At 43.6% G+C, this 16,453-nt stretch overlaps 1 protein-coding gene across 1 annotated transcript; it reads right to left on the reverse strand.

Annotated features, from left to right (window-relative positions):
- Nucleotides 1-2,700: 2,700 nt before the first annotated feature.
- On the reverse strand, nucleotides 2,701-6,858 carry egr1 (early growth response 1). The gene is made up of 2 exons (XM_061725121.1): nucleotides 6,162-6,858; nucleotides 2,701-5,395 (listed from the first exon to the last, which is right to left on the reverse strand). The coding sequence occupies exons 1-2, from the start codon at nucleotides 6,370-6,372 to the stop codon at nucleotides 4,074-4,076; spliced, it is 1,533 nt and encodes a 510-aa protein (XP_061581105.1). The 5' UTR covers nucleotides 6,373-6,858; the 3' UTR covers nucleotides 2,701-4,073.
- Between the last annotated feature and the right edge of the window lie 9,595 nt (nucleotides 6,859-16,453).

Genomic DNA, 16,453 nt, shown 5'->3' on the forward strand with positions numbered 1-16,453 from the left:
CCTACTGTCAAAGTCGTGTGATATAATACAGGAGCCTAGCCTTCCAGCATACAGTGCCATGTTTCTATGTAGGCAGTCCTCCGGTGTTGTTCCCCCTGTGCTTAATCTTCATGTCTAGATGAAAGATGGAGGAAGGCCAGCGGTGTCTGAGCCGGGCTTTGGGTCATCCTACCCGACACTTGGCTCTCCCAGCGGCCCCGGAGATGTCAAAGGGTGAGGGCAGAGGAGAATGGATGGCTGCCAGCCCCAGAGTCCCTCATTCACTCTCTAACTTGCTCACATTAAAGAGCGCTCTAATCACTGCAGGGACTTGGCCAATGATGTGCTTATCAAACGGCATATTTCAAAAAGGCATCTTAAAAGGCCCGAGGGCGAAGAGGCAATAAGAGCACATTTGTATGTGGATGAAAGGGAAAAGTGTAGACAGACCTTGCATCAGAATACAGCGGGGGGAGATCATTAGCATCTCCAGCAAAATATGCGCTGCCAAAGCGGGAGAGTGAGGTACAGTCAGAGAGGGGGAGAGAGGCAGAGAGGTGGCAGTGGGGTGGGGTTGGAGAGTTATGGGAGCGAGAACAGTTCTTTTTGCCATTCGATATATATATTTTTTTTCTTTTTGTTTTACAGAGTTACCAAAAAGAATACGAGAACAAATACATTTTTGAACAAAGGCAGGGTTCTTGAAGTGGAAGCCCATTGGGGGGTGTGAGGTGGCTCCATTGTGAGTTACAACAGAGCGAAACCACAACGCATCTGTGCCCCAAATCCTCTTAAACTCCTCTCACACCTCTCTAAACAGAACATACCCAGCGTGTGAGCTCTGATATGCGAGAAATAGCCTCAGATCAAATGACATGATGGACTACACAATTTCCTAATGCTTGCAGTCATATCTGAAGTCTGTCTTCTTCATTTTTTGATTGCGGACTGTTTCAGGCCACATTGGTGTGACCAGCGCTCCCCGCTATAGAAAGTGCTGAGAGAAGCACGGTCTGTGGTTTTCACATTGAGGCTTTTCCAAAAAGTGTGGTAATATGAGAAAGTTTTGATGCAAAAGCTGCTGAATGGCTCTTTATTTGCTGCCAGACACCAAAATAATGCCATAAACAATGACAGGACATGACAGATTTTTTGTTTTAAGCCACACAAGGAGTTTTAAGATTTCCCCCCAAAAAGCCAGCTCTGCATCTGAGTGAGGAACATCATAATTTAAACATCAAAACGATTTATCTAACCTCAATGCTGATTTGTGCTTGTGTGATGCGCTCCAGCAGATCCTATGTGTGAATTTCAAATATTTATAAAAGAGAAGCTAATGTTGAATTGTGTTGTTATTCTTATTTTTTCCCCCCATTTGTATCTGTGTTGTCGTGGATGTCTGTTACACATGCACTCACACTGTGTCAACAGATGTGAGGATGTTGTCCAAGTACGTCTCTTTCCCAAGGATACCGAACTTTAATCAAGGATATCGAGAAGGACGAAGGCTGATAATGCTGCAGATTTCACGCATTTATAAGCTCGTACATCAGCACCATGCAGATGGAACTATATTATAATGTGTCCACAGACAGCCAGCATGTGCACTGTAATCTGATGCCTGCATATATGCGCGTGCGTGTGAGCTCACACTGGTGCTAACGCAGGCAACTCATCAGACTCCGTTTGGAAATTTGGGATCAGGAGACCAATTACCTTAATTATTCTCCCTTTCCCTCCATCATTCTCGTCCACATGTTTTCCTGCTTTCTATTTTAGCTGTGTTTGCATTTGTGAGTGTTGTGGTTTACTCATTTCACAACACAAAATTACCCCAAAGTTGAAGAAGAGGGTTTGTGTCTACATTGCCAAAAAAGAAAACAAGTTGTCTTACTTCCATACTCAAACATGAAGCAAGAATTCCTTGCCTTGGGAACAGCTGCGGATGAATAAAGATGGTGTGAGGAAGCTGTTATTACGCTCTTTGCTTATACAAGAAATAGAATTTAAACCTTCGGGGTGAGTCCGCTCTGCTGCTCACATGCAACAGTTCACACTAACCTCCGTGGATATTAATCAAGTAGACGTTACAGCTCGTTCACTCAGAGGTGACAGCATCTCGCCAACCATTTGTGCAAAAGAGGGCAATTACTGGTGTATGTGATGGACTTCACCTGTACCCCGTGAGAAAATCCCAGTGCTTTTCTAAGCACCATGCAAACGCCATTTCTCCAGCGCAATTGCCAGTTTTCCTACAACATCAAATTGCTGTAAGCGTGCTTTCTCAACAGTAAAGGCTGTGATAATATAATTAAATCAAAATGAAATAAAAATTTATAGAAGCTTAATATCTTCAAGAGCAAGTTGGATCTAGATAAGAATTCCTCATCTTCAGTGTTTATAGGCATGGGAGTCGTGCACTGGTGTTATCACTAATAAAAGGATTCTGTGGAGAAAAATGAAGATTGAAATAATTTCCATTTTAAGACCGAGTCTTCCACATTTTCCTTTAATTAAAGCTTAGCTCTCTCTGATGTGACGTTATGGTATAAATCCACTGATAATCTGCAAACAATTTACATGGAAGATGATGGAAGATGTGATGTTCAGTGTGAAGGGTGAGATGTAATGCAGGGAAGAAGATGTCGCTCGTGGCCTGAGGTGCCAATGGAAACACTTAAAAACACTGAATCAAACAAAGTATGAAAACAGATCACTATATGTATTTTTATATATATATAGTAATATTTTTATTTATATTTCATTTCTGAGAGGATATCTTGTACACCAAATATCCTATTGGCAGTTAAGCGCATTCAATGTGTTTAGAAGCCAGGAACAGTCACTTTTTTTAACAAACACAAATACAAAATAAAGATAACCACAAAATAATGAACTGCATGTATATAACATACAAAAGAATCCCATGCCTACTCAGTAGGTAACTTCATCATTCCAGCTCTTGAAGATGTGGATATTTACACTTTTATTGTTGCTTTTTTTCCTTTTCCTTTTTCTTATTTCTTATTTCTTTTGTTTTTTTTTATTTAGTTTTTTTTACAAAAATATACTTTATAATTTCTCTCCTTTTTTTGCTTACATTCTGATAAAATGAAGCGGTGCCCTCATAACTCATCCCTTTTCCTCCCTCTGAATACGTCTTACATTCTGCAACAAAAATATTCCCTCAAACCTTAAGGCGAGATGCAGTGCATCCTCTCTCACGCTCAGCCGAGTCACAACATCAGCAAGGCTTCACAAAAGGCACCAAATAACGGGAGCGTTGTCTTGTTAAGGTTTATCAATTTTTTTTTTCTTTGTTTGTTTTGTTTTTTTCATTTCTCTGTTTTTCCATATAACCGAGCGATATGTCACATGTGAGAAAGAGAGAAAGAGATAGTACCAGTTGATGATATTTACAAACAGAAAGTAACATCACTCTTACTCATGCTTGAATACTTAAGTGCTTTTTTTTCAAACAATGTCAAAAACGAATCACAGCATCATCACTACATAATAGAGAAAGTATGTAGAAAATATGGCCCTGCTCACTTCAGATAATACAATGCAAATATGCAAATAATTGTTCACATCAGTGGTACCAAAGAATGATTTAAAAACAAAACATGGCACATGTACAATATACATATATGATAGCTTATGTATATCATTCAATGTCTTTTGTCTGAGTGCCTGCAAGGATGATCGTGCTTCAGCACTAACTGCTGGCAATCTGTTTGTCTCTTGGTTTACGTGTACCTAATAGCACAGACCCGCCAGTGCCATTTTCTACTCTCTACATCTCGAGTCCCTTATGCATTTGAAGTGCTGCATTTGTATTACAGACAGGAAAAAAAAAATCCCTTTTTATATTGTATTGTCTTTGCCCCGTCCTTGACATGTGTCTTTTTGTCTCTTTCAGGTGAATCTCAAGATTCGCCTGACACTGCACAGGGAGCATAAAAGTGCTTTTTGGAGGAAATAAAACAAAGTCCTTTTGATGCTGATTTCTTTTCCCTCAAAAAATAAAGATAAAATAAAAAAACAAATGGAAGGAGAGATGCAGAGAGTCTATAAAAATGTTTTTCTCTTTTTTAGCAGATCTCGATTGTCCTTGGGGAAAGAGTGGTCTGCATGTCTGAAAGTGGGGTTTGGACCGGAGAGCTGTAGATGTTGGATGCAACTGAGGAAGGGAAGGACGAGGCGACTTGGGATTGAAAGGTGTTCGACATGGACACTGATGGATAGGTGGTGGCAATGGAAGGAGATGGGTAGGAAGTGTGAACTGGAGAGGAGTAGCAGGAGGTGACTGGAGAGGGATAAGAAGAAACTGGAGAGGGGTAGGAAGTGATTGGAGACGGGTAGCTGGAGGCAGGTGAGGCAGCTGATACAGGCGCTGCTGTCACCACCGTAGCTCCTGTCTTTTCTGCTTTCTTGTCCTTCTGCCGTAGATGGATCTTTGTGTGTCTTTTCCTCTCGTCACTGCGGGCAAACTTGCGTCCGCAGATTTCACAGGCGAAGGGCTTCTCCCCAGTGTGAGTGCGGATGTGCGTTGTCAAGTGGTCGCTGCGACTGAAGTTACGCATGCAGATGCGGCACTGGAAGGGTTTTTGACCTGTGTGGATGCGGATGTGACGTGTCAGCTCATCGGACCGCGAGAAGCGACGGTCGCAAGTCTCCACAGGGCAAGCATACGGCCTTTCGTGTGGGGGTGTCTTGCTTGGCCTGGTGGGGTACTTGCGCATGCGGCTGGGTTTAATCAGCTGGGACTGGTAGACACTTTTTAAGTCCTGGGAACCCGTCTGGGTGGCAAAGGCCTTGATGGTGGACAGGGGAGTAAGAGAAGGCTGGCTTGACTGACTCTGGAAGGGCTTTTGGTCAGGGGGCACCAGGCTGATCTCGCCCTGCTGCTGGGGGAAGAGATAGTCAGGAATCATGGGCACGGGGAAACTTGTGTTGCAGGTCTTTCCGTTGGGGTAGGCTGGGGGTGGGTACTGCATCCCTCCAGTCGAAGTGGGAAAAGCCTGGCTCTGGTCTGGGAAGATGTCAGAGTTGGAGCTGGAGTAGGTTGGAGCGGCCGAGTAGATTGGGTTGGGCTCACTGTGGTGAATTGAGGAGCTGAGACTGGAGCTCTGAGATGAGGAGGAAGAAGAGGAGGAAGTGGAGGATGGGACAGATGCAGAGGAGGACAGGCTGGTCTGTGAGGCAGTGGAGGCAGAGCTGGAGCTGGGGGCAACGCTGCCCATCAGATTACTGAACAGACCCAAGATAGGTTCTGCCCAGAGGCTGTTACTGCAGGTGGTGGCAGGTTCAAGGGTGAAGCGGCCAGTGTAGGATAATGGGGGCAGCCTCTGGGTGGAGAATGTCTGCTCCCCAACTGGCTTCTCACAGTTGAAAGTGATATCAGGTAACGTATCTGCAGGGAGCACAGAGAATTGAAAGACATTAATTAAACTGTCAATATCCAGAGTAGGAGGTGTCCTGTGTGTGGAGGACAGACCCCTCTTCCCTGTTACAGCTCAATCAGATGCCCACACACAGAGAACTCTCCAGCTAAAATCTTTCCCCTTCAACTCTAAAAGTATCCCCTCGACTTCCCAACAAGTTGCTGTGAAAGCTTTCTGGACTGACATTTTCATCTGCTCACTATTTCTTTCATGTTCTGTCTTCCTGTATTGAACAAGCACACCCACACATGCAAACACATAGATTCTTCAAGCCCATCAGAGCCAGAGGCAATTGATTACTGAAACTGCAGCTCAGCTGGTTTTTCCGAATGCAATTTGAATCGAGGAGGAGGAGAGTCTAGAAGCATGTGGTGACCGAGCAATGTTGGACTGTTTAGAGCTATTAGTAAATTGCATTCAAAAATTATCCCTTTTGTTGTTTGTCTTTATAATGCTTTGGGATTATTGCACCATTTGCAATCAAACTTAACTTATTTGTAGTTTGTAAGAGCAAAGACATGTACCAAAATATGATAATAAAATAGCTACAGTTATATCATTACTTTATACAGATGGATAACAACATATAAGAAAAAAAACAAACGAGGTATATTTCTAATAAAACATTTTAAAACTTTCTGGGTTTATTATTTCACAGTAAAATTGATTGAAAGTCTGTTTGATTTGCATCAAGCACAGATGAAAAAAAGATTAAAAAAGAAGCAAATGTCTTACCTCCAGCAAGGTGGTCATACTGCTCTCCTGGCTCCCCGGAGCCAAAGCCTGCACCTTCGGGTGCGGAGGCAGTGAGGAAGGGGGTTCCTGCAGAGCTGAGCATCATCACCTCCTCCAGCTTGGGGTAGTTATCCAGTGGGGAGTGAGGAAAGCTCAGGGGCTCGGAGATCTGCAGAGCTGGGAGGATCATCTCGGTCTTGGCTGCAGCCATCCTCTGCTGGTGCTGAAGCTGCAGGGCTGGAGCTGCGCTGGCGGCTGGTGCAGACTGGAGGAGGCTGGGCGTGCGCTGACAGAGCAGAGCCTCGCAGGTGGCTCAGGGAGCGCTCAACACTTCTGCTGATGCCGTGGTGGAAGACACTTGTTTTCTGCCTTCCTGACAGTTGCTCTCCAGTTGTCCTGTTGTTTTCCTTTTCCTCTCAGAGATGAGAAAAAATCCACTTGTCTTTTTCAGTTAAAAAGAAAATCTAATTTGTCTCTTTAACTCATTCCCTAAGATCAATCAAAATTAATCATCAGATCAATTTTGATTTTTAGTTGTAAATTATTTATCCAATCTTGGATGGATGTTGTTTTGAATTGACTTTTTACTGTTTCGTGTGATATTTCTCTCATCGGGAGTTCTATGTGTGTGTCTATCGCTCTCTCTGCTCTAATAGTTGCTCTTATGGGCTCTCAGGGCTCTCTCTGAGCTGCGAGGTTTCCCTGCTCCTTATATACACTCCTCTGTGACGTAGATGTCCATATTTGGAGTAGAGGAAGCCCATATTTAGGCACTGCAGCGGAGGACACATGACGCCGGCCTGGGGGAAAACAGAGAGGAGAGAATTTATATTAAGCCCTTGCAGTAAATTGCGAAGACAACGCCGGTCTTCATCTGCCCCGGATCGATGTATCTTCATAGCCGGACGGCTCCGCCAGACAGCAGCATAATTCTTGCTCTCTCCCGGTCGCCCCGTAGATTTGATTTGGATTTCCCATCTGTGCAGCAGGCTATGCTGCTGCCGGAAAGCTCGGCTCCGCCGTGCCATATAAGGTCGTGACTACATAAGGACCTATTCCGGTGGGTTTCCATTTTCCTGCCCTTATTTGGAGCTTCCTGAGGCAGCGCTGATGGCTGTTTGGCAGTGAATGAGAGGCGAGAGTGCAAATCATGTCCAGCGTTCACAATAACTAATGTAAGCAACAGAGTCCGTCTTGCCTGTTTGAAAGCATATGCTCTCACTCAGCTCTGTGTGAGAGAAAAAAAAAAAAAAGACAAACTGTTTTACTTTGTTGGCTTCATGATTCTAGTGTACAGCCCTGCAGTCACACGGGCTTGCAATAATATTAGTCTGCACGCTTTCCCCCCGCTTTCTTATTTTCTATTTGTTAAATTCTATCAGTAGACTAGGATAAGATAAGATAAGATAAGATAAGATAAGATAAGATAAGATATCCTTTATTTTCTCCCTCAGTGGGGAAACTTATTTTGTTGTCAGCAGTACACTTAGCACACACATGTAGGGGAGGGGTAAAAAGACTGAAAAGTCAGAAATAAAAAAATATATAAAGAATACAAAAAGATACGTATAAAATATGTATAAACACAGGATATGAACAGTATATACAGTTAAGAAACAGTGCAGAAAAGCAGGTGGAGTGTTGTGAGGTAGACTGGCAGATTGACAGATATTGCACATCTTATATTATTGCACATGTGATATTATTGCACATATTATTGTCAAAATTATTTTTTAATTATTGTCATAAATACGATTTTGCAAACTCTCTTAATTCGTGGCAAACTTCTTGCAAATTAACTTTCAGTGTCATTGATTAATGAGAGCAAATAGCCGCGGATGCTGACGCGGTGCGGGGCGATCTGTCTAATTGAGGGGTGTCCCCGGCTCGATATCCGAGGAATCTCTGTGCCACTCAGCGGCCTGAATTATGCCTCTGCGTTAAATCGACGCAGAGCCTACGCCGTAGGGTACGCGGCGACGCACACCGTACGGTGCGCGTCGCCGCGTACCCTACGCCGTAGGCTCTGCGTCGGTGTAACGCGGAACCATAAATCCGCCTTAATGGGCCGCATTAAGCACGCAGCGCGCAGCTGCCGGGACGCCTGCGGGATACCGATGCTCCCCCGGCTGCACCGGCATCGCACTCCTGGCTGGATGCTGACGAGAAATCAATGTGTTTCCCCCTTGCTGCTGACTGGATCTATATGCAAGCAACCTCATTTGGGAAGGATCGTGGTGTAGGACACTTTGAGGGGCCCCCGAGAGAAAGCGAGAGAGAGAGAGAGAAAAAGGATGCCGCCGGTGCGTTAAATGTAATCTGATTTACAGTCAAGGTCCACTGATTACAAGCCCAACTACTTCATCTCCGAGTGCTGGTTCAAGAATTATGAACATATTCAGAAATGTCTCAGGTGAGAACAAACTGGTGAATTGTGATTGATATGGTAACGCAACAAGCCATTATCCAGGTAAACAAAGGAGACTTGAGGTCTTTTCTGAATTGTATTCCCTCCTAGACATTTCTCATTCAGCCTCTGGCAAATCTCTCTGTTTATCCCCATTACCCTGATAGCAAAATTCTGTCATATATTATGGATGATCAGCAGCAGAGGCTCCTTCACAAAATCCAAATAAGCCTGGAGTATAGTGCACAGCTGGAGAATGTGTAATGTTACTTTTTCATACAGATCCTGAAATGATCAAATCTATTTTGAAGGCATGTGGCACTGCGACGGTGCTGTATTCTCCAAGATAAATTTTTGTCATTAAGACACTTAAAATTCTCACGAGGACCAAAGGACAGGATATGATAATGGTGAGGTAGGAGGAAAACAGAGACTGTATCTGTACCTCTGTGGTTAGCCGATGAACAGAATCTAAACTCCTGTCTGCAGCCACTTTTGCTGTCATGCATCAGTTACAGATCCTGATAAATTTGTGGCAAAGCGAACGAGAAAAAGTAGAGAGCGCAGATGAGAGAACTCATCATCTGATGACAATGTAATAAAATCAGGTTAGGGAAAGCTCAGAAAAGTAATAAAGTAATAAAGATGATAAACAGTTCACAGTGGTTGTTTGGGCCTCCCTTCTCTCTGATGCATGGAGGGGGTGGGAGCCAGATGCTGTAAGGGCAGGAGAAGGAGAATTAGTCTGTGTATTGATGTAGATTCTCACAATATTTGTGCACTGTTGCATGTTTATGCACTCGTGTGCGTGTTTGGGTCAGCCGGTTTATTCTCCTTAGCGTCTATCCCATGGCTGCCTACACAAACCAGCCAGAGGAGTTCTCGTCTGATATAACTCCAGCTCAGCCAGCGAGGAAAAGGAGGCTCTCCCATAACCTACACAGCTACAGCGTCCCTGCTCAGACACACAAATGCACCCTGCGTGAGCACTGGTTAATATTTAATCATACCCAACTCTGCTGAAAAAAGGAGAGGGAGTAGAGAGAAGATCCAAAAAAAGGACAGAAGGTAGAAGAGCGTACAGGCGTTGGAGAACGGCAGTAGGAGAAGGGTGAGAGTGCAAGGGAATAGAGCTCTGTAGATATCGAAGAATTGGAGGCAGGTTGAGAAAAAGAGATGAAGAAGGTGGGTAGGAAGGGTGAAAGTCATAGAAAAACAGAAAATAGACGAAAAGAGAATCCTCACACCCACATATAGTATGTGGGAGCAGATACCAAGCTTTGTATTTGCAATTGTCAGCAGCAGGCATGCCAGTCAGGGAGACATGCATCCCTGCTCCTTCGTCACACCTCCACACCTGCCCACACCGAGCTGTCGTGCTATCCCTCCCCATTAGCATACAGGTGTGTTCAGCCTGGTGTGCTTCCATGATGGGTGGAGCAAGATAAGTGGGGGTGATAGCAGTTACCAAAGCCTGGATGTTACGTAATGAAGCAGAGGAGGACGGGATAATGTAATGACACAGAGAGAAAGATCTGGTTATTTTCAACCACAGAATCCTGCCAATGCTGTTTTATTTTGCCAAGCATTCAGGAAGAGAGTTGTGTATTCCATACAGTAATAATTAAACATGTTTCAGACACAGTGAGCTTATGGTTAAATGGGAAAAGATCAGGGGCCTGATTGTCTCAGACAGAGTGACAGTCTGAATATTTGCCCACAGTCATATAGTGATGGGCAGAAAAGCAGCGAACATGATAGGAGGCTGTTTGCTAAATGTCATTTTCTCCCACTTTTTAAAGTGACGCCAGCAGGAGTGCGCGACCTGACCTTTTACATGAAGCGTGAGATGCGTCCAGAAAAAGATGAACAGGCAGAAGAGGGACAAAATGTCGCAGAAACTCAAATGAAACAACTTGTTCTCAATCTGAAGTGTACACATATGGACACCTGGTCAGGGTCGCTTGCTGTCTCTTTGTAATGAAAAGGTATCCCTCTGTTCTTATTCAACATGCAGGGGCATCCAGCAACCTCAATGAGAATCTGAACTAGACATTGAGGCCGGCTGCAGACTGCAACCGACGGATAATCCCTAGATCGCTCCAGACTTGTGTGAGGAAGACTTGCATGAAGGAGCAATTATGTCAATCCATCCATCCACCCATGCAAAGTTTGCAATTTAGCAAAAACACTGACACCAAGCACATTTTCTTCATTAAAATATTATGTGAAAAGATCCTCTGACCAAACATCTGTAGAGAAGAAGAGTTGCAGAAACTGGAAAGTGTAAAGATATTTTAGAAAATCTTGACTAATGGATAATAATGACAAAACCAGATGAATTCAGTGAGAGTGCTTTGTTGCTGAAGGCTGGATTATTGCAGATAACAAGGACAGAAGATGGCTACATTTAGATGACGATGAGTCCTAAAAGCAAGCAAATGTTCCTTCAAATGAAATTTAAACTGATATTTTAACATGATCAGAAGTCCATTGTGTTGCTTTAAGTCTGTTGAAATAACTCGCATCTTTGTGTTGCAATCCAGGCTTCATACATTTTTTCTCAGTTGCTGAAATCAAATGCAGCCCATGACAACACAATGCGGAAGATTACAGCACACCACCTGTTTCTCCTCTGAGGCTGTCAGACGTTTGTGTCCTCTCTTTTGTCTTCAGACTGCCACTGTGGAATGCAGACCTTGTGACATCGTCAATACAAGATCACAAGTTTTATTTCACCGTAGAAGATGTAACGCTTTAGGCTGCACTGTCCTATGAAAAACAATCTGACTGGACCTCACAGTCGAAACAAACATTCCTCCCTGCTGTACCCCCCCACCCCGGCTGTGAAGCAGAACTGGCGTTAACATATCACATAGAAACAGAGCAGCAGCATTGAATAGCTGCTCTATCTACTTACCTACCTGTTGTCACCTCCTGCAGGTGGTAAGTAGCACACAGGCATTTACCAAACACAAAGCCCACCCCGAACTGGCCCCATTTTGTCCCTGAGGATATGACTCACTAAATCCCTGGCCTGTTTGTTTGATGCTTGTGACAAAACAGCCGACCTCTGACCTTTCAGCTCCCGGTGAGTCACTGGTACTGTACCGCACGCTGAGAGACGGGGCTTCCCCACACCATGCAGCCTTCACAGCACAGCAGCGGCTAACATTTAAATGTTCTAGCAAAACACTGTGTTTGAACTGCGTAGTGGGTGAAACCATCGTTTTGGTCGATTTGTTGTGGATATAAATATCTCAGCTCTGAGTTCTTCTCAGCTTCTTCTCAGTGTTATTGTTTGCATTGCAGGTATTATCGCATTACCTTAGAAGCTCCAATGAAAGATCTGTTAGGACCTAGTATACTCTGAACAAAACAAAAAAAGAGTCTGTTCTAAAATGCTTTACCTGTCTGTGTGAGTAAACACACCTGTGATGCTGTTACTGACTGGTGAGAGATTTCGTTCATCTGAGTTTGTACAAATAGTACCTTGGAAGATGCTCAAGGTGCAGAGTTTTCCCAAGTGTGATACCAACCTCAGACATCTTCTTAAACGTTGTCCCCTTTCTGTGCGCCTGTCATGTCAAAGGATTCCTCACTCCTGTTAGCTTTGAAGCACTTCAATTTCCTATCCTAGACCATTTTTATACAGATGCTAATACAATCCATAAATGGTAGGTATTTACTACAATAACTGAAATTATTAATAGAGTGATGGGTGGCAAATTATTGGAAAAGCTGGTAAGTGGAAAATCACAAATTCAGATTGCACTTAGAGAGAAATATTATGCCATGGTAGGGCTACAGTGAGCAAACACCTCATTATAGAGATGAAAGCACATTAAGGGATCAGTTGTGCAAAACCTTTAGGCACTGGTCTGCAGAGATGTGGCAGAAAGTGATGTCATATGATTTATAATTAGGCAAATGGCTGTGAAAACCAACATGATCCAGTGGATTTGTTTTTATTTTGGACAGGACAGAGGCTGGCATGGTTTGGGTCCCAATAGAGAAGGGTCGCTCACTGCAGAGTCATACAAAGTTGGTTCACACGTATATATTGGCAGCTTCAGCTGTGTTCCTGTCCATTGACTTTGAATGGAGTGAAGTCAAGCATTGCCAAACTGAATCATGGCCTAAACGGTTGCCTTGTTAGCATTAGAAATTGAAAAAAAGTTTTCAGGTGTTGCAGCCAAGCAATTTATGGCAACACAGCCTAATGCCAGCCAATGAAATCATGTATAGGGATGGGCCAATAGCACCCAGAGGATCATGAATATTAGCAAAATGGAGGAAAGGCTGATCACAGCCATGTTGGCCCAATTTATATGACCAGTCTTTGTGGTCGTATTGTGGCACCCAGCTTCCTTGTGTTCCTTGAAGGAGGACATTTGATCCTTTGTTTTCTGGTTGATGACGGCAATCAGCATGGGGCAACCTAACGCCGCCATGGTTACCACTGTATGTACGCAAAATCCACTAGATTTTAGGATGATAGGTAAGTGGTTTTATTTACAGGTGGTAAATAACAGTAGTTATGGAAACAGCCATGGAAACAAAAAAAGAAAAAAGAAACAGGAATCAGAGTTCTGCAATCTCTACAAGTTGGTCGGGGTCCCAGATGGGAGAAGAGTGTCAGAGTCTGTGGTTTTCCTACAAAGACTTTGTTTCAGAGTGGTTGTACTGGCCTTTAAGTCATGGGGATGGTACTTGATATCTGTTTAAGACGATGTATAAAAGCTTGGTGGAAGTTGGCGACCAAGGCATTGGTGGTGCAGAGTAGCCTCTCTCTTGACAGAGGGTTTCACTTAAACTCAAACCTTTCCAGTTGTGGTTTCTCTGGAAGGAGAAAACAACAACTGCAGTCTGAGGAGTAATACACAGGAGAACATGACACTAAACTGAACCTAAGTGAATCCTTTGGCCAACATTTACCACTGTGGTGAAGAAACAAACAGCGTCAAGAGGAGCAAGGACTGGATTTAAGCAGAGGGAGATCCTAGATCAGAAACAGGTGACGGTAATGTGCAAACAGATCAGCACCAGCCACCACGCCCAACACAGGAACAGCCAGAGAATCCCAAGGGATAAACAATAACCACAGACCCTGACAAAAGCATCAGACTCACCCATTGTCAAGGACTGCAGCAATCCTCTGGTGTGAGTGTAGAAGAAGTAATCACCTTTGCTCTACAATGAAACATCTCTACCCTTATAACAATAGGCTATTCCAGGGTTACAGCGTCTCCGTCCATTGGACACGGCAGCTTGGAAAGTATTAAAATGATATAATTTACATGATAATAAAATGTAAAGCAGAGATATTTTTTATTGAAGACAAATATCTGAATTTATTCACAAATTGACAGAATTACCGTAAAGCTAAATGAAACATCAGTGACATGTTTTATTTAAAATACCACAGAAAAACAGTACATGAGCTCCCTTTTGAATCATGTCTTCACAGCCCTCTCATGGCAACTGGTTACGGGGGTGGAGTTCAACACTTGACTCCACCTTCCACTTCCACCATATCTGTCTTTTGAAGTAATTGATGCAGATTTAACCTACTCATTTCAGAAGTACAGCAAATGCAGGATTATGTGAGATTCTACTGTGGTGTGACTCTGTGATGTCACAGTACTCTGTAAATCTGAACCGCTCACTGAATCCCATATTTTCTGACCTAGATGGCAAAAAATTATGATTTTTCTAATTTTATTTTGCTTTTTGTGTTGGTAGCCACTTCAGAAAACCCAACACATGCTCTCACACAGAGGATTTTTTTCTTTTATATATCGATTTTCACATTTCAAACATTTAACCAGTCCCACCAGCTTCCCAGTCCCCATCCCAGTCAGTCCCAGCACAAATCACACCAGATACCGTGCCTGAATGCTGCATCTTGTTGCACAGGAAAGGAACTAAGTATGACTGATTAACTTGGCTGACTGGGACTGCTCCTCAAGCTGCTGACATCTCCATCTGGGCAGAGAGACAGACAGGAAGAGGCAAGGAGTGAGGTAGGCAGAAAGATGTGGCTTCAGCGTCCAGACTGAAAAGCAACGGGTTTGTTGTTTTAGCGAACACGTTTGGGTGTGTGACTCACGTACATATGAACCCGAAGCAGACAGAAAACATCCAGACTAACAGAACTGTTTTTATTTTACAGCAGCGCTCCAGTTTTTCGTCAGGGGGTTTAAACTTAGCTTTAGTCCTCAGTCACACAGAGCTCTGCCACATCTGTTCATGTGGATGAGCAGTTTTAAGGAGCGTGGGTTTATTATTGCATCAGTCACACCATCACCCTGCTCACTCTGTGGCCCTTGACGTTCAGTAAGAGAAATGTCAAGTTTCACGTCAAGTTTTAGTAAGAGAAACGTCAAGTCAAACTATTACGCCAAGAAATGCGTAATAGTTTGACTTTTATCTTTTCCTTTCTGAGCCAGGAGCTATAAACACAAAGCCCGAACTTCTGTAAATTTGGTAAACTTACCCTGAATTCAACCCCTCTCTCAAAGATCGGCCTATTCACACGTAAATATTTAAGTTTTCATCCTGTTTATTTACGCTACATTGTGAGTCGGATTAAAAGTTGCCGAGAGAAATAGTCACCTTGGACCCTGCGGCCAAAGCCCTTTCCAATAACATGCTGTGAAGAGAAAACGATAGAGAAGGATCTATGAGCACTGGTGAGACTTCTTCGTTTTGTAGTGTCTGAGCAGAGGTAAAGCGAAGGAGCGGAGAGGATTCAGGGCAGAGAGATGAATGAGTAAGAAGAGATACATATGCAAGGGAAGTGATGGAAAAGAAGAGTCAAAAAGCAACAGAGAGTGAAAGCAAAAGAGACTGTTATTGGCTTGTTGACAGGTAGGCCTGAGGGCAGGTACGACAGGTTGATTCAGGTAAGCCCCTGTCTGCCTCTACTTCTTCCTCACCCCCGCACTCCAAAGCATCTCCTGTAACCCCAGCTGGAGATTGCCGATGTGGGATAGCCTACAGGGCTGGTGAGACGGGTCTCCATCAGACAGCCACACAACCCTTTATAATCGTACCATAGTTGTTTAACTTAAAGTGCCATATTTCAACAGGCATGGCTGCCGACGAGGCCGACAGACCAGACGACTAACAATAGAAACAGCAACATCTGTGCGAAGCTTTCAAGGAAAAAATCAGGAATAAAAGAGACCTGGAATGGGGGGGAGGGAAATGAATAAATGTATATCTGTCAGAAGCATTTGGCTTATGGGACAATGGGTTTTTCAGGGGTTGAAGCTTGGAGGCCAAATGCCACTTTGGGTCACTGAGACTTGAGACTCAAAAACAGATCTGGTAAATATAAACTCCTCGACCGCCAGACAAGGAAGCATTTTGAGTGATTTGTCATGATAAGTAATCAAGTTTTTTGCTAAAGCTTTCAATTTAGGTTGTCTATCACAAATGAATAGGGTTAAGGTCTGCTCTCGTTCTGTCTTTGTGCGAGGTCTTGGAGAAGACTGGGTGTGCAGGTTAATGGTGCAACTGGATTAAGGAGACTAGATTCATACATAATGCAGGCATTTACCTTAATGGGAGAAACGTGACTGGTGAGCAGTGTTTACATTAAAAGAGGGTGAGAGTTCATCTCAGCCGAGGGAATATGTTTCTGCCTACGCTGGCAGCAGACAGTGTAATGAATTTCTATAAAGCACACTGCAAATAAAAATAAAAGACACACAAAGGAGATTACGTGCTGATGGTTGTCGGGCGATGCTGACAACGAAAAATGGGAGAGGACGTTGTTGAAACGTGCACACTTTGGAAAAGACATACAGTATCCCCGCTCTGACCCCACGCACACCCCGAAAAAGCAGCAAAGTTAAGATTATGGAAGATTAATCTC

This window comes from Cololabis saira, chromosome 7 (genome assembly GCF_033807715.1).
Source record: "Cololabis saira isolate AMF1-May2022 chromosome 7, fColSai1.1, whole genome shotgun sequence".
Lineage (NCBI taxonomy): Eukaryota > Metazoa > Chordata > Actinopteri > Beloniformes > Belonidae > Cololabis > Cololabis saira.

What these genes read in the sequence shown, in the direction of transcription:
- egr1 (XM_061725121.1), bottom strand. Translation starts at nt 6,372, where the DNA reads ATGGCTGCAGCCAAGACCGAGATGATCCTCCCAGCTCTGCAGATCTCC. An exon ending in GTATGACCACCTTGCTGGAG is followed by an intron (nt 5,396 to 6,161) that starts GTAAGACATTTG and finishes TGCTCCCTGCAG; the next exon opens with ATACGTTACCTGATATCACT.